Raw genomic sequence first — 25,121 nt, forward strand, 5'->3', positions numbered from 1 at the left:
GATTTCTCTCGTGATTCTCCAGAGCTGAAGGCAAGTCCTAAAATTTAAGTCACGTTTGGAAAATATCAGCACCTTGAGTCATCAAGGTTCCCATTACACGTTTGTCAATGAACCTTCCCACAAAGAGACTCACCCACCCAACCAGTTCATGCCGCAATATTCCACCTAAATCAACTTCGGTCTCCAGACCCTCCACCTAATAACTCCCAAATCCACTAAGGGCCTGGCCCAAAACCCACTGAAGTCAACAGGAGCCTTTCCGTTGACTTCAATGGGCCTTAAAGAAAAGTTAGGCGGTACCACACACCAAGAAGGTTAGCAAATCCAGTCGCTGGCAGATCAACAGGGGAAATGAATTCCAGAACCAAGGACCCTCAGAGCAGCCCCTTATTGATGTATCAAAGGAGCTCCAGGTTATATGTCTCTGCTGATAGCAAATTGTGGCAAGCTGGTCCCAGAACAGAGGTGGTCCCACAGGTGAGTAGGTCTCAAACCATTTAGGGCTTTATAGGGGAAAACTACTACCTTGATCTCCACCAGGAAACTAGTCAGCAGCTCTGAGTAATGTGCTCCCTGCATGATGCCATTCTGCACTAACTTGAGCTTCCAAGTGGCCCCAGTCCGCAGCCTCATAAAGAGCACTTTGTAGCAATCTAGTCCGCATAGGGGTTTCTGATGGTAGCAAGGTCCACATCTGAGGAAAAAGATCGTGCTCTTCTAGCCAGATGTCAATTGCAAAAAAACCCCTCCTTTCTGGCCTTTCAGAAGAGGGTGAATCTGGGTCACCAATGGTGGCTGTAACTTCCTCAAACTGGGGTGCAGATCTCCCCCTCACTAGTTCCCTACACGCTCTTTGGTTTTAGCCTTCATCTATGGTTGGATTTAATAAAGACATTGATTTATACATAGATCTGCTGTGACGGGAACCTAGGCCTTGACGGGAGCAAAGAAACATGTTTTTTTTCTTCCCCGTGCTCCTGACTTTACAAATGATGACAAATCATCACCAGCATAGTGAAGACCGCATGCTTGCAGAGAATGGTTTGTGATCAAAACAAATTCACCAAAAAAAAGTCAAATCTGGGGAAACTAGCAAATCACTTCAAGCTATTCAGTAAGCAGTAAAACAGCAAAGCTCATCAGCTAAAATATGCATTTGTTAAAGCCTGATAATTTGCACAAAGGGCCAAAGTCACTGCTGGCATAAGCAGGCATAGCTCTGAAGACAATGGAATGGCACCTGCTTGTGCCAGCTGTCCATTTGTCCCGTTATATTACCATTATCCCATGCTGAGGTTCCTAATGCTATGACTCTCTCAGCCTGCGTACACCCCTGCTTCCTCTCAGACAAATTATATATATTGTGTGAATTAAGTAGCAGAACTGCAGAGACTGCACTATTGATCTGATTCGCAGAATCTACTGACCTCTCTGCTTTGAGGGAAATAGAAGATTTGATTCTAAGGCTGGACAAACTATTTTCTAAGTAAAAAGAAAAGGAGGACTTGTGGCACCTTAGAGACTAACCAATTTATTTGAGCATGAGCTTTTGTGAGCTACAGCTCACTTCATCAGATGAAGTGAGCTGTAGCTCACGAAAGCTCATGCTCAAATAAATTGGTTAGTCTCTAAGATGCCACAAGTCCTCCTTTTCTTTTTGCGAATACAGACTAACACGGCTGTTACTCTGAAACCTGTTATTTTCTAAGTGATATTATTTATCTGTGTGTGGAGAGATCCTGACAAGGGCACGAGGGGATCACACAAGTTTTCTCCTCTGTTTCATTGGTTTAATTGGAGTGATGAGGAGAAGGTGGATTTTTATAATAAAATGTATCTTATGCTGGATTGACATCCTCCAGCAGTGAAATCCTTTATTGACAGCATCTAGAGAAGAGCCAAAGCACTAGCTGTGCAAAGTTTCCGTACTATTGACGTGCTTCAGCCCTGACATGGGAAAGACCATCTTTCATCATTATTATTGATAGGACAGTAGTGCCTAGAGGCTCCAGCAGAGATGGAGGCCCCATTGTGCTAAGCCCTGGATATACACATGGTAAGAGACTGTCCCTGTCCTGTCTATGTTAAAATAGACAGATGGAAGAGAGAGAGATGAAATGACTTGCCAAGGTCACACAGCAGGTCAGTGGCAGAATGGGAAATAGAACCCAGTTCTTCTGACTCCCAGTCCAGTGTCTTACTCACTAGACTGTGTTAGGATAGTTCAGTCTCCATGGCTCATCCCACTCTTAGCCCATCTGCTGAGATTGGAAATAAGGCCTCAGCTAGTGCCAGTTGTGATAATATATGGTGCCCTATGAACGTTTGTCCTTCGCCAGAGGAGATGATTTAATGGGCTGTGTAAGACCTAGGCTGCTTGGAACCACCAATTCAAGCCTCGGCAAGTTCAACTCACCCCCTGGCCTTTTGAAGTATTTCAGCTGAGGACCATCTATTTATTTAACTGTGTGTGGATCTGTTAGCGAGGCATGGCAGGGGAGGGTAATATCTTTTATTGTAGCTTACACAGAGCTCTTCTTCAGGTCTGGGAAACTACTCTCAGAGAGACAAGGTCTGTGAGGTGACATCTTTTATTGGACCAACTTCTGTTGGTAAAAGAGACAAGCTTTTGAGCTTACACAAGAAACCTTAACAAGTGCGATGCTAAATGCACAGAATGGACACAAAAGGTCTTATGACTCTTTTTACAATCAGGTGTTTGCCTAAGGTTCTTGATACAGTTCCCCTCGCTCCATTCTTGTGCAAGCGTGCTGTGAGGAATGGCCCTGGCTTCCTGTCTCCACTCCAAAGGGAGCTGCATTTTAGTGGTACTGCATGTACAGCAAAATCTATATTAAGTGACCACCCAGAGGGCCAACAAAAACCTGGCACCAATGGATCTGAACTGCAGGCCAAACAAAATCATATTGTGGATACTCTAATAATTATTCCTTATGATGATATTGAACATGGCCCTTGTTGTCTGTTTCACTGGATAGAGAAGAGAAGCACTGTGAGATCCTTTACAATGAAGAGTGCTACATTAATATACTGGAGGGTTTTTTGGGGGTGGGGATTTTGGAGCTGAGCTGTGAGAAGTCCAGCTCATTTTCACAAAGGGTCACCAAACAGATGCCAGATGACAACTTTTCAGTTTGGATCCTAGCGCCAGAGGGGAACTGATGATCATGTGGTCCCTCTCCTGTTAGTAATCCCCTGAGAGAGCCAGTTTCCTTTTCTGTTTTCTTTAAACCAAAATTAAAAGGATAATTTTAAATGATGCCATCTGTTCTGTCCACTTATTGTCCAGATGTGCACTACAAAGCTCCTTTCTGAATCGGGAAGACGTGTGTGTGTGTGTGTGTGTGTGTGTATAATACCACCGAACTACAGAAAACTAGCCCATGGCAGATAATTTGCCTGGATTAGTTTTATCTGAAAGACACATACCTGAAATTATTTCCTAAAGTGTGATTGAATCAATTGGCCCCTCATCTGGCCCAATAAAGTGATGTTTATATGTATCAGCAGAGCTTATTCCTAGAGATTAATTTTAAGAGCTGAACTCTGTGCTCCAAGCATCACTGGGAGAGACATCTTCAACGGAATGGAGGAACTGTTATCAGAACTTGAAGGTGTGGGTTACTCTGATCCTGCAGGAGAACTAGTCCAGTTCTGCATGGCTTTTCACAAGTCCTTCCTGCTGCACATTCAGCACCCCGGTACGTATCTATAGGTTCACAGAGAATCAAAAAAGCAGACCAAATGTTTTCCTTTAAGTGAGGATTAAAATGTTGCCATGACAACACAGTTGACACCATGATGTAGAACAGACTTCAGAGATATCATGCTGGCACTTCAAATGCTCAAGAAGATGGCATTTTCCAGAAAGCAACATTGCACATTTCTGTCCCCTCTCTTTGATCTCATTCAACATTGCCCTGTCTTCCCCTATGGAATTTTATGGGTTTTTTCGATCACAATATGGAATTTCAGAGAGGACTAGGCTCTGCTTTAGAATGTTATAGAATGGTTCAAAATTCCTATAGAACGTATCCTAATCTCTATCCAGTACTACAGCTTGGTGGAATCATTACTATACAACGTTAACAGCTTTCTACAGAATCCTATTGGATCCAACCCTATGAAATTTTATAGGATGTTTCCACTTGGGTTCTTCCTCCCATTCTCCAGTATTGATGTTTTTCTCTCTCCATCACAAATAATCACAGGGGATTTCTTCTATCAGACATTTATTTCCCTGAACAAGCACACGTACATTTCCTAAAATACTCAGATCCAAAGTTTGCCCGTTTATTATTACTGCACTATGGAAAAATAGATACTTGCAATCAATATGATGACAGTTATAGGATCAAATTTTGGCCCGAAGCTACATGTCAGTTTCTTTCCTGAATATCCATGTGAAGTGAGACAAGCAGACTAACTCAGCCCCACTTGAGCGCCTAATGATTACTTGGTGCTAAGGCAGGCTCCAGCCTGTCTACTTAATTGGCTCTCTCTTTGAGCCAAAATCTGTTCTCAGGTTGTAGCCCGTGCTGACAGCTATGACATGCTGATAGAATTTGTTTCCACTGTAGAATTAACATGGGCTTACTAGGAGAGTGACTGTGTAGAAGTGGGACCTCATATTATAGAGAACTTTTCACTATGAGAGGATCATTCTCTATTCTTGATTTACTGACCAAAATCTAAGCATTGTCATCAATGCAGAACCAATATACTGCAGCTGAAGAGACGTGAACTCATGCATCAGCCCCGTGGAGCATCAACTACATGGCCAGCTAAATTCTGATTCCAGAATTTCTACTGGTAGCAATGAGTAATTGATTTGTTGTAAGGAGCAAAGAGAATACACAGGGCTGGGCTGTGACAGGCCCTTATACCTGGCTCTAGGGTCTATAATAAACCCTCATTTTAAAGACCATAACTTTCAAAAAGTCCCATTTTTGGGCAATGATGGGTTGAACTGATTGAATCAGCAGGGTTGTGCTTCAGTCTCAGTATTCCTGGTAGAACTTAGCCCTAACCCAGCTCTATCCATTTGGACCGACCTACTTTGACACAGAATATCCTGACTGGTATTTTAGAGGCCTATGGGAACAACTATTGTCATCACCACAAATTCAGGCATCTTGTCTGTCACACTCTGCCCCGCCCTCATCACACTTCCACCCAGTGTTCCTCCCCTGCTGTGCCCTTTGTCAGTTTCCCACATAAACACCCCTGTGCCTTCTTCCAAGCTGGATGGTCCGAGCTTCCTGAGGTCCTCTACATTTAAATCCCCCTCAAAGACTCACTGCTGCCATGCTGCTTATAGCGAAGCTAGTTGGTGCGACTGTTCCCGCTAACCTCAACTTGTCTGCCTGTGTTTATGAGCTCCCCGGGCCAGTGGCCATTCCTTCTTCTCTGTCTGGACACTACCTGACCCACTGTGACTGTTACTGTGAACAAATAAATAACGATCTCAAAAGACACCATTTTTATACCCCCCAAACCTCGCTATTCCCTAAAGGACGGCGAGCAGGGACCCAAGCTGGAGGTTGTTAGTGGTGAGGTCGGGGGAAGTTTGCAGTCCCACTCCAAGCATGGCATTTGAAAGATGTATTGCAGATTGCAGCACTTGGAAGCCCTTCGGAATTCCAAGGCTCAGATTTCACCTGTCGTTTTCTCAAGTCCTTTTTTATAAAGTTGCTGACCTAAAGACTAAGGTGCTATGGTTACACCCCTGCCCCTCACCCAAATAGGGAGCCGGAAATATTCAGCCTAATGCATCTGCTCTTGCTGTGGTGAGTCAGCAGGAAACAATCTTACTAGCAGTGCTGGGGTGAGCACGTCCTCATCTGGCACATGGCAGCTAGACTAAGGGGAAGAGGCTTGAAGGAATGACAGCAGCTGCACAGGTCTGTGTTGTGCAGATTAAGAGGAGGAGAAAGGTAAAAGCATCAATGAGGGGCACACACCTGCCCAAGGTAGTGGACAGAGGTCAGTCACACTCCCTCTAAGGATTGCCCTAGTGGAAGGAGAAGGCTTGACCTGGAAGAATATGGGGTGAGCATCCTTTTAGATGGTTTTCAGGCTTGGTGGAGCAGTGAGAAACTTGATGCATATTTCTGGAAAATCTTCAGCAAGGGAATAAGATTTCACTTTAAATTATAGTTAGGGCTATGGCTTAGATTAGGCAACAAGCAGAAAAGTTTAAGAGCAGTTAAAAGCACAGGTTTCCCTTTCTCCTGCCCAAGACAAGAGCCAGATAAAAATGTATGCAGATTCTTATGCACTTCATAAGGAAATGCAGGGCCTGATTCTGAATTCACTCACACTGCCACCAATCAGGACTAGCTCAAGTGTAAATCAGAAGTGAGAGCAGGCTCAGGCCCTGCATGTTGGCTGCATGGCACAATGCAATGCCACCCAAGGGTGCTGTGCAATACGGATGTTAAGATTCTATCACCTTGGTGTGGACAGATTTCTTCAGCCCCAAGTTCAGTGGCAGCACCGGCCATTCCTATGGGACTTAAGGCTGTTCAAGATAGTAACTTATCATTGATACGACGTCTTCCTTTACTCAGACAACATCAGCTACAGCAGGAGTGAAGTGATGCCCTACTGTCTGAGTCTGTATTGTCCCATAACACGCCCCTAGGCAGCACTGTGCATCAGAAGGTGCCATCTTCTGGATGAGCTATGACTCCAAACACCCTAACCACTTGTGGTTAGCATACATCGAACAGTGTTTGATCCAGGAGAAGGGATGTTAGACCCAGTATTCTGGCCAAATGCCGGTGAGCGTGACTACATTCTGCCTCCTAAATCCCCCCTACAGTTGGACATGGCATTCTGTGTGCCGTAAAGCAGCTACCATGCTTCACTCCAGAGTGGGCTGCATTTCTGTGATGGTGAAGCGATTACTTGCACGTGTGCTGGGGCAAATCCTGATGTCTTTACTCAGTCCTTACTCTGTGTGGCTGAGTACGGACTTTAGGATCTGGCCCGTTGAAATAGGCTTTGGGAATCCCTGGGGAGGAAAGGCCCTATGGGAATGTGAAAGTGTATTGTCTGAAGGTCAGTTTGTCTTAAATGATTCTTTACCCCTTCCCCCTTTCCCTCTTTTATTAAGGAAAGGAAAGGAGGGATGCAATTTTCCTCCATCATTTTCACCTAACTTGCTGCACTGAGGCTTAGGCTCATGTTTTCTTCCTTGAGGCTCCAACTCCCACCGGGGTCAGGGGGAGCCTTTCTATTAACTTAATGGGAATTGAACCAGGCCAAAATCCCCTGGCACAGGACCTGGTGGCTGATTTTGTGGGGTTTTATCCTTTGGAATCTTACTGCCTGATTTTGAGGGGTGTTGGGTTCCTGCTACTCTCACTCATTTAGGTCCTAATCCTGCAACAGGATTTGCTAGCATGAACCGTTACCCCCGTGCAGAATCCTGCTGGAGTAATGGGGCTGCGTTCGTAAGCTCCCGTGCCAGTCTTGGTTCTGTAGATTTTGATCAGATTTGTGCACATCTGTACATCAGTGAAGTGCCTAATGCAACTGATCCACAGACGTTATGGTCCCATCCTGCACGACTCAGTGTAATGCGTTTTTTAACGGGTTCAAGGGGCACGGGTTAAGGCTTTATGTAAAAATAATGGGCCAAATTTTGCTCTCTCTCATGCTGGTGGAAAACTGGAGTAACTCTTGACTACACTGGAATCACTCCAGCTTTACACCAGTGTAACTGAATCTGGTCCATTTATCCTTTTAATTTTAGTATGTACATTCAGTTGACTGAATAGTTTGCATTGCCTTAGCAAAGCCACCATTTGATGGGTTAGTCCAGAGGGTTGCCTTTCATCAATAAATGCCAAAGCCTTATTCCACCCCTTGGTGACATTTATGTTACCCAGTACGTTGCTGTGATCAATTCATGTATTACCATGCACATGCTAGCTAATGGCACAGCTATTTAATCCTAATGTTCTCTTATTTTAAACACATACCCAGAAACAATTCCAATACAGAGTCCCAGATGAAATGTGCTATATCCTGGATTATGCTGCTGGATGTGCTATGGAATTGTGAGCCCAGCAGAATTTGCTCTATGAGCATTGACAATGAACTACCTTTTGCTGGTTGAGGTTTGGGTTCTATAAACACAAAACACCCTATTCCATCCATCTCCCCCACATGAGACACCTACTCACCTGGCTCTCCTCCAGGTTTTGTCCCATGCTCGTTCTGAGATAACTTGAGGGCCATGAAGGCTTGTCCTTTTTTGGTGGATCTCCTGATCTTCAGAGGAGTGCTGTGTGGTCACTCCCTATTCCCTCTGCAGGGCCTGGAACTTGCCTACTCAGAGGAGGTGTGGGGATCAGGCTGTGTGAACCCAAGGCTTGCAGAGCTTTCATAGGCCGAGGTGCATCATTCTGATCTTGGGTGCAGTTGGGATTCCGTGCAAAGAGTTCATGGAGTCCTAACCCTACCCATTTTATTCAATAGTGGCAATAAAATAATAAACTCCAGAGCTATTACTCATAAACAAATCTGGAGCACCGGGTGCGCTACACTTTCCATTTATTATTTCTTTCAGTGCCAACAGTTATAAGTGCCCTTAGCCCCAGCCAGTTGGTTTTAAATATTAATTGACGTGAAATGTGTCTACAGTGGCTGGGCAGAGCCTTCTTTCCTCTTGTGTTGGAGCCAATACCACTTTATGTCCCTCGTCACCATCTAAACAGCCAGGACTGAACCACTGAGGGCCAGTCCTCTGCTGGTGTGAATCAGCAGTAGCTCCACTCAAGTCACTGTGGGTATGCCAATTTACACTAGATGAGGATTGGGCCCAGAGACTTTCCCAGCTGCTCTCCTTTTGAATAGAGATTGAAATGGCTATTCCTCTTTAGCTCTATTGTGGTTCCTGTATTCCGCACCCAATAATCTATGGGAACAGCTGCCACTTCAGCTCTAAAAGCTGGGGGGAGTATAGCTCAGTGGTTTGAGCATTAGCCTGTTAAACCCAGGGTTGTGAGTTCAATCCTTGAGAGGGCCGTTTAGGGATGGGGCAAAAATTGGGGATTGGTCCTGCTTTGAGCAGGGGGTTGGACTAGATGACCTCCTGAGGTCCCTTCCAACCCTGATATTCTATGATCCTAAAAGGACGGTCCCCTACCCTTTATTCAGTGAATAATGACCTGTTCTGCAGCTGGGAGGTATCGCTGTGTATTAACCTGGTTTGCTAAAGTCAACCGAAACTTCACTGAGCCACCTGTTCCACCAGCTCTCTGGACTTTCATGCTTTCTTTCCTCTGCAAACATGTCACTGAGCCTTTCTCATATGGTCCTCTTATAGGGAATGGGGCCAGGCGCATCAGACCAGGGTGTGAATAAACTGACTTTAGACTCAGCTTAGTTCTTTTGGCACATTAAGGATGGCAATGACCATCTGTGCACACGCTCTGGTGGCCGCTTTGAATGCATTCCTCTTAGAATTCATGATGCGGACATACAGAAGTGCTCTGAGGAACAGACATTCTGGAAGAAGATGGACTGATGAATCAATAATGGAGCAACCTTGTATTTTAGAAAGTTGTGTTTTTTTAGGCTGGTCTATGCAAGAGGCAGCTGAGATCCAAAGGAAATCCAGCAGCTTATTTGGACAGCTTTTGAGTGACACCTGGATAATGCGGGGAAAAGGGAAAGGATAAAGAAATATATCAATATATACTTCAGTGCAGCCTGTGAGAATGAGCTCTGACTACAGCTGTGCAGAGCAACAAAGACCAGGAGAACCTGTGTTCCTCGCCAAAGCAACTGCCATGAAGATCCCCTGAGCTGAGCTGGAATAACCCCATGGCCTAAAGCCACTCACTGCTGAGGCCTTTCAGCCCTGTGGACCTCATTTCTCATTGGCCATTGAAAACCTTACCGCCTTGCACTTTACAGAACTGTCCCGAGGAGGTGGGTTCCTATACCTACTGACCCGCCTTCTGTTTTTATAGGAGCATTTTTACACTGCACAAATGGAGCTTTAAATGCTCGTTTCCCTAGCAAGGCATGGATCTGATCCCTGTTTTGTTCTTTTTCCTCTGAGAGAGATTTCCCTCAGTATCAGCACTTTGCAGGGGACCGGGGGAGGGACAGCATGGGGGAGGACAGAAGAAGAAGAAAAAGCATTAACCTAATGTGTATCAAACAGCTTCCCACTTCAGAGATTCTTGCTGTATGGGGCATTTGGGGCGTCCATTGTACACGCAGAACGTGTTTCCCTTCTCCAGCATTCATCCTCAGTTCTCTCTCAATTGCTCTCGTTCCATCACTCCCTTTTTTTGTTAGTTAAAACCGAATGCCTTGGGCCATCTCAGCTAGTGACAAAAAATCTGTCCCTGAACGAGCCAACCATCTCCCATAGCAACAAGACAGACTGTGAACATAACAAGCGCCCTTTTTCTTTTTCCCTGAGAAACTCACTGCATTTTTTGATTATCCTTTGCTGCTCAAAAATGCAAATGATGGTTATGGAAACATACCTCATCGTATCAGGTATTCCAGGAAGAGGGGGCAGGGAGGTGAAAAAGGGAGGCATGGCTTAGCCATGGTGTCATAAATATAAAGGGAAGGGTAACCACCTTTCTGCATACAGTGCTATAAAATCCCTCCTGGCCAGAGGCAAAACCGTTTCACCTGTAAAGAGTTAAGAAGCTAAGGTAACCTCGCTGGCACCTCACCCAAAATGACCAATAAGGGGACAAGATACTTTCAAATCTGGAGGGGGGGACAAAGGGTTCTGTCTGTCTGTGTGATGCTTTTGCCAAGAATAGATCAGAAATGTAAGCCTTCCAACTCCCATTAAGTTAGTAAGTAATCTAGCTAGAAAATGCGTTAGATTTTCTTTTGTTTAATGGCTGGTAAAATAAGCTGTGCTGAATGGAATGTATATTCCTGTTTTTGTGTCTTTTTGTAACTTAAGGTTTTGCCTAGAGGGATTCTCTATGTTTTGAATCTGATTACTCTGTAAGGTATTTACCATCCTGATTTTACAGAGGTGATTCTTTTACCTTTTCTTTAATTAAAATTCTTCTTCTAAGAACCTGATTGATTTTTCATTGTTCTTAAGATCCAAGGGTTTGGGTCTGTGTTCACCTGTACCAACTGGTGAGGATTTTTATCAAGCCTTCCCCAGGAAAGGGGGTGTAGGGCTTGAGGGGATATTTTGGGGGAAGACATCTCCAAGTGGGCTCTTTCCCTGTTCTTTGTTTAGCACGTTTGGTGGTGGCAGCATACGGTTCAAGGACAAGGCAAAGTTTCTAGCTTGGGGAAGTTTTTAACCTAAGCTGGTAAGAATAAGCGTAGGGGGTCTTTCATGCAGGTCCCCACATCTGTACCCTAGAGTTCAGATTGGGGAAGGAACCTTGACACATGGACATAAAGACTTATCGCCTATTTAATTTAGTATGGGGCACCTGTCCCTAAAATTGCTGAGTGCCAGATGGATATCCTGTGACAGCAGCCCTAGGTAATGTGTCGTCATGACACTCACCATGGTGGAAATTCCTTTTAGCTACGACAGAATATAATTGTTGATGTTCTTATGATAAATCTACCGTATAGAAGTGTGGCGGGTCCTGTCTGCATTCTCCACTACGTGCAGCAAAACTGGAGGTCTCGCTGAGTTCCAGGTCTCATTCTATTGAATAAATACTGGCAAGAGAAAGTGCCATGGCTGTCTGTGGTTAACTTAAAGGTCACATGACTTGCAGGCTAGCTTCACTGTCTATCAGCTCTAGAGTCTGTCCCAAGTTACTGAAAGCCTTTTTAATACACTAAGCCCTCAATAATAAAATAAAAAGCAACCGGATACACATAGCATGACCACTCATCCGCCAGAAAGTAAATAAAATCCCCAAATGTCCTGAGCCAGCAAGCAACAAGTTCCATGTAAAACTTGAGATGGATTATTTCAAGGATTGTCTCTTTTATGGTTTCTATAAAGGCCTGCTATGGAACATGAAGCAGCATCTTTCCAAAACATTACCCGTCATGTAGGACGTTATAACAGTGGGGTCTGGGCCTTGGTATAGTTGAGTTTTAAATAAAATCATTAGATTTACGTGATCTCACCCCTTAAAGCTTAAATTTTCCACCCAGTAAAACTCTCCTGCATGCTCATAGCACCAAACTAAACAGGGTGTGTAAGGTGCTGTTAGACTCCCATTAAAGCCCTGTACACGTGTTTATCTGATGTGTAAATAATGGTAATGAACATGCGGAGGAGACAGAAAAGGTGCAAGGAAGGTCAACATTAAAACTGGGAGTGACTTGCTTTATTTAACACATTATTTCACCATTGTCAGTTGCTTTTCTTGCAACATTCCTGTCTTGTGGCTCCTAAGTGTATTAGTTAAACAAAGGCAGATTTCTTTCTAGTTATAGCGTCAAATTTAAAGGCCATTTCATGAAGGAGTGTCCGAGTTGCACCTAAGCAGACAGGTGTGACTTTAAGTATGGTGGCCTAAGTGAGCGTTTTGTAGAAACTTAACTTGGTGTAACACACGTGCTGAGCAGAGGGAGAGAAATACAGACACAGGCTCCTTCTCTGGCACACCAAGGCACTTCTACAAGTGCATGAACTCATCGATACCATCCCATATATATACAGCTGTCTTTGCCGCCAATTCAGTGTTTTAAAATGAACATTCAGGCCTCTTGCTATTTTGCCATTATAGCTGATCAGCTCTGTGCAAAACAAGATGGAATTGTGGGTTTTATGACAAAAGCATGAAATTTGCCAGAGTCTTAGGGCCTGATCTAATCGAGATGTTCAGATATGGGGTGTTCGCCAACTCATGTTGGCTGTGGCTGCTATTTTAACAACATCGCCTTAATCGGCAAATAATGTCGTTTTACAGTTGGACGTACAAGGCGTGTGTTTTTGGTTTTGCTTCACTGTGACCTTAAGTTTGGCATAAGGACACATTTTGTACTAATTTGGATTGTCAGTGTAATCTTGGCAGAATTCAATCTCAGTTCTGTCTTTTTTTCAGATGCTACATTGGTGGTGTGAAAGCTGCGTGGTGATTGGGCAATATTAACTGTTCACAGCAGCAAAAGATATGATATTCCTATTGGCTGTTACTAGAGCTTCTAACATATCAGAAAGATACATGTTTATTCGAGAGACAGATCCATCAATGGAGACATCCTATTCCTCCACTGACTGGGGCAAGTGTGTGTTTTGTCAGGGAGACACAGGTGCAGTTGATTAATCCAGCAGAATCAAAAAGAGCGCATTTTGGATCTGGCTATCAAACAATGCCAGAGACTTCATAAGCTGAATGGATTTCCCATACCAATAGACACGTGTAGATTAGATGACAGCGATGGTATTAAAAAGACTCTGACCAAGACCCATGGATGTTGGCACAAATCCTGCTGTATCAAGTTTTAACAGGACCAAACTTAAAAGGGCTGAGAGGGGAAAAAACCCTAAGAAAGTTGTGGATGAAGCCAGATAAACTGCAGAGGACAGATGCATGTTTAACTGAGCAACATAAAGGCACCCCAGAAAAAGAAGCCTGCTTTATTTGTGACATGAATCTACAGTCAGAAGGCCCCCATGAAGCTTCTACCTTCAGCATCGATCGTCGAGCCCACAAGCGTGCACTTCAGCTGCAAGACCAAACCTTGCTTGCAAAACTAAGCGCAGGGGACTCTGTGGCCCAAGAGGCAAAGTCTCATGCAAGATGTTTGGTGTCTCTTTCTAACAAAGTCAGGGACAAGAAAACTGGGCTTGCCTTTGCTGAACTGATATACTGCAGAGACAAGACTGAATGAAGATGTGGCTCCAGTCTTTGAACTAGCAGATCTCCCCGGGCTCTATACAACTACACTAAAATATCTGGAAGTGACACTGGCTGGGCGCATTCACAGCACAGAATTAAAATCCCATATACTTTGACACATTCCAGATCCCCAAGCACACAAAGAAGGACCTGATGCGGTCTTTGGCTTTAATCAGGATATTGGACATGTCCTCCAAAAAGCACGTGAGGAAGACTGTGACAAAGAAGCACTTCACCTGTCCCAAAGAGCAAAAATTATTTGAAGGCACATGTTTCAAATGAAAACACAGTGTACTGGATCATTGGACCCAGGATGCTGGAATCACTATTTGGCACTGATGTCCATGATACTGGATGGTCCGAACATTAAAATACAGTCAGAACAAGCGTCCATTAATACAGCTACCCTTGCTGTTGTATTGCAACAGTTGTGTCAGAGTAACATCCAATGCCATGAAGGCACAAAAAGTTTGTACCACAACAAAGCTTGAGACTTACCTTTGCCAATCTGTGCTGGTTTGACGCTTCATGCACAGACATGAAAAAGTGAACTAGTAGATAACTTCTTGAAACTTGGATTGTCCATCTCCTATGACAGCGTTGGCCATCTCTACCAGCATGGCAAACAGGGCATGCAAACATTTTGAAGATGAGAATATAGTCTGTCCTCTAAAGTTTTGTGGTGATCTGTTCGCTACTGTGACCATAGACAACAGAGACCACAAGCCCAGCTCTACCATAGCAACAGACTCCTTCCACGGAACTGGGCTATCACTTTTTCACCATCCAGTACTCAAGTGGAGGGAGTTGTCCATGGAATTCCCACCCAGGACTGAGAGACTGCAGCATCAGTGAAGAAGACTGTCATCACTTCTTGGGTCTTACACAATTGTCCCTCCATTGATCTTGAAGAAAACCATCCTTGCTGCAAATGTTGAAATCAAGACTGACAGCCAACTGATTACCTAAGCCCTGCAAGAAGAATGCAGGGGGCTTGAACAAGGCAAGCAGCAAATCTGAATACCTTTAATGGAGATCAAGACATTCCCTGGGCAGCTTACCATGACAGCAAACAGACAGTGCCAGATTTTGCCCCAGACATTACTGTGCTTCATCCCCTCTTTCCAGATGATTCCAAGACTCTGTCAATGATTTGTCGTGCCACAGATGTGATAAGGAATGCTGTATGCCACCTAAACCCACTGTGGGTCCTCCCCTTTTCACCATAACCAGACAGATACAGCGGACCTGACCTGCTGGTTATGGAGAGGAAAAATTTGTCCTTATGCTGGGTGGTCTTCATTTGGAGATGTCAAGTGAAAAGCTGATTGGAGATTGGCTAGAAGACCATGGATGGACGGAAGCTCTTGTTCAGGCCAAAGTAGCCTCTCTAGGAATGGCTTATTCCTTCATGTAAGCATCTCATGTCACACGAACTAGGTGTGCCCAACTGCCAGTACTCTGGACATCTTGCTCCAAAATGCGTACAGACAGTTTACCCAAGGTCTCAGGGAAGATGAGGCACTAACAGGTATTGTCATGGTGTGACAAGAAAAAACTAGAAAACCCATTGTTCCACTTCTGACATATCACACTTCATCCGGAGCTCCTTGTATTGACCCAGATGTGCTGTCAATCCACCAGGCATGCTTTGCTCTCTACACTGAATGCTGTAGAAAGCTGTCACCCTGGTTCTTTGCGTTAGATCATACTAATTATTGTTCAGTTAGTTCCTGTTCACTGGGTGCCTGCTCACCTCCACGATATGGTAAAGCCTTCACACAATGCTTCCAGACACAGCTAGAGAGTTCCTAAAGGAGAACTATACAGTTTGCAAGACATAGCACGTTTTCTCTGCAATTGAGCTTTACCAAGCTCCTGAGCAAAACGCTGCCAGAATCAAAGCGGATGGTGGAGCTGCTGGAGTAACACAAAGGCCAGAGGACTCTCAGCACCAGATGACAGCGGGACCAGAAGTGGCCAGGCTGACAGGAGAATCTGAAGCCACAGCAGAGAAAGGAACCACCAGAAAAGGGTCTAACACAAAGCACCATGAGCAGGTGAAAGGTGTCCAGACTTGTTTTGCATGGCATGTCCAGGCACTTGTTGAGGTCACAGAAGACATGAGCAACCCCTTCTCAGAAGAGAGTGTAGACTTAGTTAAACTGAACACCAAAGACATTTGTAGTCCCTGCTGTGATTGTCTCTGCTAGGGACACTGAGAAGACTGGGCAGAAGCAGTATGACATGTTTGTAACAGAGATTGCAAGACAAAACCAAGCCATTAACAGAGCTTATCAAGTGAAATAAAGTCCCCTTGTTCAGCAGGCCTCCTGTGAAGGAGACCTCCAAGACCAAACTGCAGCTCTCCTCCTTGAAAAATGGTGCAGAATGAGATGTTTCAATAAACTGAAGACTGAAAAGTCCTTCTTGTTTCTTCATTCGTTTTAGGCTGCATGTTTATGTAAGCTGCCTTTTCCATCTTTTTGAGACACAGCAATGTCCTGTTATGCATAGATCAATCTGAATTATCGTTGTTAGAGAAATATAACTTTCTATTCATGAATAGATGCTTGTAAACTTATTATTTTTTCTGTATAATCAATATTTTAATAACTATTCTCTGGTGACACTTCAGAGCATGTTAATTTTTACTATTTTTGTATAACCTCAACCTGTCACACTTCATTGCTTTTGTTTTTGGGACTCCTAAGACAATAGGAATCTAAATGTACAAACACAAAACCCCACTGTGATGGTTTAATATCATAAACAATCAGTATCAGACAAACATCAGTAGAAAAAATGAATTCAGAACTTAAAATGGCTGCTACAGCCAACATGGCATGAGTTGACCATGGCCCCGTATCTGAAAATCTTGATTAGGTCATGCCCTAAGACTCTGCCAAATTTCATGTTTTTATCATAAAACCCACAATTCTTTCACAAATCTGCTAGTATGGTTGTGCCAAGGAGAGCTCAGAGCTGACTGGTACCAGACTGCCCTAGAAAATCATTCCCCGACTGAGGTAGAGTGGGATATTATATATTATTACAGCTCCTATAATTCTGAGGATGGAGAGGTTTAACAAAATATATCCCGCTAGTAACTGGCAGGCGCTAGTGTTTTTGCTGGGAAACTACCAGCCAGAATATTTCCATGCTGAGGTTCCTAACTCATTCATTCTTTCACGAGGGGCTGGAACTTGGCGGGAAGATGCAAGACCAGGAGCAATTCTTTATTCCTTTCAGAATCACATGAGATGCGCTTTTTTTTTTTTTTTTTTGCGCGTGTACTTGCTTAACTCAAATGACTGCAACATAAAAAGTGAAAAGCTGCCAAGTGATCATATGTGTTATGGTCCTGTCACTTATGATATAGGCCAGGGATCGGCAACCTTTGGCATGCGGCCCGTCAGGGTAAGCCCCTGGTGGGCCGGGCTGGTTTACCTGCCGCGTGGCAGCTCCCACTGGCCATGGTTTGCTGCTCCAGGCCAATGAGGGCCGCAGGAAGCAGCGCGGGCCGAGGGATATGCTGGCCGCCAGTCCCACAGCCCTCATTGGCCTGGAGCAGTGAACTGCGGCCAGTGAGAGCCGCGATTGGCCGAACCTGCAGACACGGCAGGTAAACAAACTGGCCTGGCCTGGCAGGGGCTTTCCCTGGTGGGCTGTGGGCCAAAGGTTGCCAATCCCTGATATAGGCTATGTCTATGGGCAGGTCTACATACGGGGCTAAGTCGACCTAAGTTATGCAACTCCAGCTACGTGAATAACATAGCTTGAGTTGACGTACCTTAGGTCAGCTTATTGCGGTATCCACACTGCCTTATGCTTCTCGTTCCAGCGAAGTACCGAAGTCGATGGGAGAGCGATCAGCGGTCGATTTAGTGGGTCTTCACTAGACCCGCTAAATCGACCCCCAGTGGATCAATCGCCATGCATCGATCCCGCAGTAAGTGGAGACAAGCCCTGTGTTACAGAGCCTATGCTGGTATATCTCTGCCGACATAGCTTCCTAGTGTAGATGCAGCATATACGAACAGAAGGAGTTCTTCTCCCAGCATAACTCTGCCAGCTCCCCCAAATAACGTTAGCTAAGCCAACAGAAGCACTCTTCTGTTTGCATAGTTGTCTCTACACTGAGGAGTTTGCTGGCATAGCAGTGTCAGTTTGGGAGTGTGATTTTTTTTTTTTGGTCATACTCTTGGCCATCATAGCTATGCTGCCAAAACTTAATAGGGGTATGTGTGTGTGTATATATATGAGAGAGAGAGAGAATGTGGGCTTTCAACTTTAAAAACTGTTTGTTCCACATGCACAGTAATGACCTTTCAAAGGGAATTTCAATACACAGACCACTTCATTTCATGGACATTAAAAACACTTGCTTAAACAACAGCCTCTTAGGGAGTCAGATAAGCAAAAGGTTAATTGGGCAATATCATGCATTTAAAGAATGTTTAAATATGTATTGACAGCTTAGACTGTAGCATCTCCAGATATGTGGTCAATAACCTGCATTGTAAAAAAGTCATTTAGTTCACAGTGCACACTTATAGGCTCAGACTATGTAAATACGCATTTTATCCATCATCCTATAAGAACTCTGATGAAGATTTACAGTCCATTGTGCTAATACAAACTTACTCAATGAGGCTATTTTAGCCTGCACTCCTTTTCTGTGAAAATACCACTAAAGAAGAGGAATTCAAAACACAGAAAGAATTCCCTCAACCTTGTGAGAGTGCAAGTAGGGCTATGCATGGCTGTGAGTTTGGGTCCCTAAAATTTATAAACTCATCCAGATTCTCTCAGCGTGGTTACAAATGTAGAATTCCTACTGAGTCGGAGCATACTACAAACGTATTCTGAGGGCAGCATTGACCTGTACTGCAAGGTATTTTTCATAACCAATAGCTCAGATTTTTAACCTTAGACTTCACCCAGCTGTCTCTCTCCCAAAGCAATAGCTGAAAACCAATCATTTGCCCATAATTACGGTCGATCCAACACTTGCATTGATTTGTTTTTTCTTTCAATTACTAACTTTAGACTTCAGGTTCCCCTACATAACTACACTGATCAGTGTGATTATAAGGATGAGTTAAAGAAAAGGAGCGTTTTTCAGAGATGCTGGCACTTTTAAGGGCTGTCTAACCTGTAGGCGTACGTTTCATGGCCTGAATCTTACTTAGCTTTCCTCCCATGAATCCAGTTAGAAAGATAATGATGAGAAATACACACATGTTCCTTCTGGGCCAACTACAGGTATTTGAGCAGAAATATTACCCTCAGTTACACTCATGCACTCTCTCTGAAATCAACTGTCACACACCTGTGACCAAGGGCAGAACCTGGCCATCAATATCCCCAATCTATATAGTAAGATTCTAGGATTGTCACTCTGAAGCCTAGAACGTCTGAGTCAGAGTGAAGTGATGGAAACAGCTGCAGGCATGTGGAGAGCTCTTTTTGTTTAGAGTATCACCAGGTTCGATCATCGCTGGGTTTCGCGGGCTGGTCCGATCTGGTCCAATTTTTAAGTTCTCGCCATTTTGACTTTACAAATTACACCTGTGCAACAGCTTGGGCTTCCCGCTAAAGTAAAGGTTGTATCTATGCCCTGCCAACAGTCCTAGACCATTGTAACTCAACCAATTACCATCCTTACTTTGTAGTTAATTTGCCAACTGATCCACCATCTGTGGAGTCTTGCTCATACAACCCATGAGATTGTTACGTGCACAGTTGCCACCATTCGCCAGGTTCAATCATCACTGGAATTCAGTCCTTTATGTCCAATTTTTAAGTTCTCCACCATTTTGGGCTTTCTTTACACATGACTCTGACAGCATGCACTTCCAGCTATTACTAGTAGTAGTAATAATGAACGACTGACAAGGAGAATCTGGAGAACCTATAGAAGAAAATTCTTCCTGCCAAAGGACTCTTCTGTTGGGCCTCTAGTAACTTTAAAAATAAATTAGATGCATATAAATAAGAACAGCATCTGCAGCTAAGATAATTAAAATAACATCACAAGAGCCATTCATCTTCATGCTTCAGGGCAAACATATGATCACCAGCTGGGGTCAGGATGAAATTTCCCTAGCAAGGTACTGTACATAATTACAGTACCTTAGGCTGTTGGTACCTTTTCTACTGAAGCATCTGGCATTAGCCTTTGTCAGAGACAGGCTGATAATAAATGGATCTCTGGGCTGGTATAGCACTTACTATGTTCATCTTATGACTTTGACTGACAAAAGCTAAGGGATTCAATTATGATTCTTCTTGGAGGCTTAATATTTAGCCTAATGGAAGTGGCAGGGGTCAATATGAACAAGTGATCTTGTATCTCTGAAACCACCAATGAGTCCTACATCAACAACAAAACCCAAGGTCATTCATCTCAGTCACACTTTATAAATGAAATAAGTTCTTTCACGCTGAAAATTTGTATATGTCAAGTTTCCATCTCTAAAGAACCCCAGGTGAAATTCTGGTGCAGAGGGCCGCCACAAGACATATCCACTGCTTCTTGTGACCTAACTGCAGGGCATAGGTCTTGCATGTAGTAGTGAATATCACCCTAAAAGGACCACATTCCAACCAGCCCTGTTATGGAATGATTTAAAATGGAAAAGCTTTGCTTTAAAGGGATGAATTCTGTAGCTATAATACTGGTCAAATTGACTGTTTAATGGCACCAAACCCTCTGTCTGGAGCACCCGTGAACTAATAAATGCAGGGAAACAGAAACTGTATAATATTTCTTTGTTTCTTGCAAGATCAAAATAAATACTACTATGCACTTTAAAGCCAATAATTTTTGCAAGGGGTGGCTAAGAGAAAGGAACAAATGGTGAGCAAAGGGCCAGGAGAACTGATTTCTACAATAGCTAGATCAGAGAGAATGAAGAAATACTATGAAAATCAGCTAAGAGATAATGTAAGGATCTGTTATGAAATAGCCCATGTTTCTCCTTGATCTTGTGCTTTTTATTAATAAACAGATAAGCCATGGTCTGAACACAAGGGCCTTATTTTGATCTCACTTACACCTCTGTAAATCAGGAGTAACTCGAGGGAAGTCAATCCAGCCACCCCGAGTGAACCAGATCAGTGAGAACTGACTCAAGCCTGATTATTTGATCTTAGACAGCCTATCAATATCCTCTAGGCTAAAAGCCTTTGGCAGGTGCCCAGCCAACAGCGGGTAGCCTCTCTCTCTGCAACAGACTTCAAAATAAACTTGAGACCTCTCTCCTGGAGCTAGTATGGAGCAATTCCCAGAATTCTCACTAAGACCGCAACATCCAGAAAGGAATTAGAAATACCTGAAGGCCTACAGGACATTAGTCGCTTCTTCACGTGAAATGACTTCACCCTCTTTCTGCTCTTCACCAAAAGTGGACTCCTGAGAACCCATCCTTGGGATTCTTCCATTTGACTAGAACCCCCCCAGTTTTTTTGTATTAACTGCATTATTCTCATTCTGTACACTTTCGACTCCGGGATGCGGGTGGGTTCTTTTTATGATTATTATGAAAATAATTGAAGGGGGAAAGAAGTCTGATACACGCAAAATATTTAAGTGTATCTCTGAAAGGGACATTGTCAAGATAAAAATCATGGGCCAAAAGTTTCACCACTTAGTTTAAAATCCCATAGCGAGCGCAGGAAGTGGAACAAGCATTGATTTGTAATACCTATTTCTAATATGGGCGAATTTTCACCTTCTTCTGGAGGATGGGGCAGAGGTCACTTGCCAATATGAACTAGAGTAAATGGTGGATTCTCTGTAACTTCAAGTCTTTAAATCATGATTGGAGGACTTCAGTAACTCAGCCAGAGGTTATGGGTCTATTACAAGAGTGGCTGAGTGAGGTTCTGTGGCCGGTGATGAGCAGGAGATGAGATTGGATGATCATGATGGTCCCTTCTGGCCTTAAAAGTCTATGAGTCTAATTGGCTTAAGAACAAGATTTTCTCAAGGTGGATCCAAGAGTTGGTATTACGCCAGATCACGCTTTGCAGTAACCCATTGCTTTTCAGCATTGTGGAGCCAGGTTCTAAACTCACATGCCTGGTTGCTTATTTCCAAAATCCTGTGATGGGACATACATACTCTGCGTGTCAGAGGCATTGTTTTAAAAAATGTCTGTTCATTGACTTGTGCATAATGAAGACATGTACTAACAAAATTACGGGGGTGTCACTGGTACATTGCAGGGTGTCCTCATGTTCAAAGAATATTTTATTATTTATGGGCCTGATCTAAGTCCCAGAGACATCAATGGGAGCCTTTCCAGTTACCTTAAGTTGGGGGAGGCGTTGTTCAAACCTTATTTCTATAGGAACTGATCCTTAGAAGTCAAAGGGGGGTTTTGGCTGAGTAAGGGCTGCCAAGATTTGGCTGTTAGGTTCGCGAAAAGTGGGGCATGCACCGAAAACAAAGAATCCCAAGCCCAAGGCTTCACCCCCGCGTTTGCATTTCTGTACACCCACCATTCAGATTTTGTGTTCAAACTGTGATTTGGGGGGGTTGAGTCCCTGCAGTTTAGAGGCTGTCTTTAAAAATTTGGCCCAGAAAAGCAAGGGGAGCGGAGTTAGCAATAATCCAAGCAAACCTCAGCTTTTCGTCACCATGACACTGTTTCCGTGAGGCAGGGAGAACATGAGGGGTAGTCCTCAAGTCCCCTTGGTGTAACAGGAATTCTCCAAGGGAACAGTTGGCACCTTCTCTGCAGGAACAGGAACTGACATAACCTTTAATGCTATCCAAAGGTTTCAGGCTGCAATTTTTCATTAGTCATAGTCCTGATTACTGAGATCCTCCATTAGTTGGTAAAGCCAGAGCCTAAGTGGAATGGGTTTAACCTCAGAGAATTAGGATTTCATGCATAAAAAAATTAAATTTTACATTTAAAGCCATCTGTCACAGACTATTTATCAGACATGGAGAACGATTTTTTTCCCCCGTGCATAGATTTTAGCAAAGACAAGCTATGTGCATAGGTTGGAGATGAGTCACTGACTAATCAACAGATTAAAATATTCAGTTCAAAGCCATCATGTTGGTTCTCAAACTGCTCACAAGATCTCCAATAGTAGTCTCTATTCTGTAAATCATGGTTGAAAATATCACCAGGACTTAGTTTCCCTATGGAAAAACCAGCAACACTGAGACCTCCTTGCTGTGGGCAAAGTGACATCGGGTCCAAATGACCCCAGAGCAGTAGAGGGCACACAGGTAAACAGACATGCCAATGCAAGTGAGAAGCTAAGCAGTGTGGACAGCAGCAGGAAGACTGCCAGAAGTGGAGTAGTTAATCTGAAACACTACAGCCGCTGCATGCCTCCACACAAACCTTATTCTGGGGAAAAAACCCTCATTCCAGAAGTCATTTCACTTCCAAAGTGGATTGTTAATGAAGAATAAGAAATCAGATAATTAAAAAAAAGAGAATTTTTATTTGCAGACACAAGGCCAATTACCCTGAAGAAACTAAAATTATTCTGAAAAAAAACTTTCCCACGAAGACAAGGCCCAAGGAAGACACCTGAACATCAGCAGAACTTTCTCTGTGAAATATTTCATTTTTTTTTGCCTCAAGCAATTTCTAATGGGTAGAAAATATCTACTGTACTGTTACCATGAGTTTGTTTGCTCACATCTGTATTTTGGACCTTTGTAGGAGAATAGGAACCTATTTGTGGCCTGTAAAAGAGACCATGCACTGCCGTGTCCAGAGACACCTGGGTTTTGTAATATGGAAGGAACCTATGGCCCCATTTTCATACTGTTTAGAGAGGCAGTTGTGCCCATAATTACCACAATTGCATGTGCATATTAGTAACTGCATGTGCAAATCTATTAAGTTAGCCACTTGCACATGCAATTTGCACAAACTGATCAAATTAGTCACGCAATTGCATAATTGAAATGTCTGAAAATCTTCCCCTAGATGTGTTTGGGTTGTGCAAATATGCCTCTTCTCATGCTATGTAATCTCTAGTTTTTCCTCCAAAGCAGCTCTTTGCAAATCATTCAGTCCATCATTTCAATTGGATATAGACCTACCCTTCGCTCCTTATCACCGTATTCAATGCCCAAGGTATCCATGGCACGGACGATAGCTGCCAGTGACTGAATAGTGTTGCTATAGACCACAGGCTTGTACTGCTTCACGTCTTCTCCGGAGAAACCATCTTCATGAATGATCCTACATAAAAAGAAATGATAAAGACCTGAGACGAATGTCATTTGCATTGAAGCGTTAGAACAAAGTTGTTTAAATATTGATTTAATAACTCAATTGGCCTAATTTACTTGGCATTTCTTTACTAGACCAATGTTTCCCATTAGTGGCGCTTCAGGCTTTCGAGAGTGACATTCTAGTTCTCTCCTTGCTAGCTTCACGATGAGACCTCACACAGGGTGCCGGTTTACTGCTGTTGGCTGCCTCTTATTTAATTGAACACACTTGAACCTGGAGTGGTGCTTGAACGGCTTTATCTTCCAATTGTATGACAGCAGCAGCCACTGGTAGCCTAGGTGAGGTTTCAGGTCCCAATCTACCTCACACTGAGGTCTATGGAAATGTTTCTCTTGATTCCAATTGGAATTGGATCAGGCCTGTAGTCTGGTAGACAGCCACAAACACATCTATAATATAGCACTTACAACCCATTGGAATCGCCTGCTCATTAGACAAGTTTACGATAAGGAGCTCTGTCATCTGCACACCCTAAGAAGGGCTAATAACCTGAGTTATGTCACAAATTTCTCTTTACCCAAGACTGCGTAGAAATTATACTTACTGCAGTGTATCAGTTCTGTGCACTAGAAACCATTCGTATGGCACTGAATGCACAGGTGTTCTCTATTCTCTACTCACATGTAAAACGTACCAGAGCAACACTACATATTCCAACTCAAACCAGAAAATATGACTTTATAATAGTTAATATAAAACAGAGGTGGGCAAACTATGGCCCGTGGGCCACATCCAGCCCGCGGGACCATCCTGCCTGGCCTGTGAGCTTCTGGCCGGGAGGCTAGCCCCCGGCCCCTCCCCTGCTGTCCCCCCTCCCCCACAGCCTCAGCTCACTATGCCATCAGCGCTCTGGCCCACCGCTCCTGCCGGGCAGCACGGGTGGCGGGGCTGGGGCTGGCTGGGTGGCGGGGCTGCGAGCTCCTGCTGCTCTGAGCAGCATGGTAAGGGAGCGGGGGGCGGTTGGATAGGAGTGGGAGTCCCGGGGGGG

The 25,121-nt window shown here is 43.9% G+C and overlaps 1 protein-coding gene across 3 annotated transcripts in view; it reads right to left on the bottom strand.

The window, feature by feature from the left end:
* The window catches only part of GNAO1 (G protein subunit alpha o1), a 298,793-nt gene that overhangs the window by 183,777 nt on the left and 89,895 nt on the right, over positions 1–25,121 (bottom strand). For all 3 annotated transcript variants that reach the window (XM_037877921.2, XM_037877920.2, XM_037877922.2), the window contains exon 3: positions 23,938–24,079. In XM_037877921.2, coding sequence (XP_037733849.1) covers positions 23,938–24,079 — 142 coding nt within the window. The remainder of the gene's footprint in view (positions 1–23,937; positions 24,080–25,121) is intronic.

Source organism: Chelonia mydas, chromosome 12, assembly GCF_015237465.2.
Source record: "Chelonia mydas isolate rCheMyd1 chromosome 12, rCheMyd1.pri.v2, whole genome shotgun sequence".
NCBI classification, from domain to species: domain Eukaryota; kingdom Metazoa; phylum Chordata; order Testudines; family Cheloniidae; genus Chelonia; species Chelonia mydas.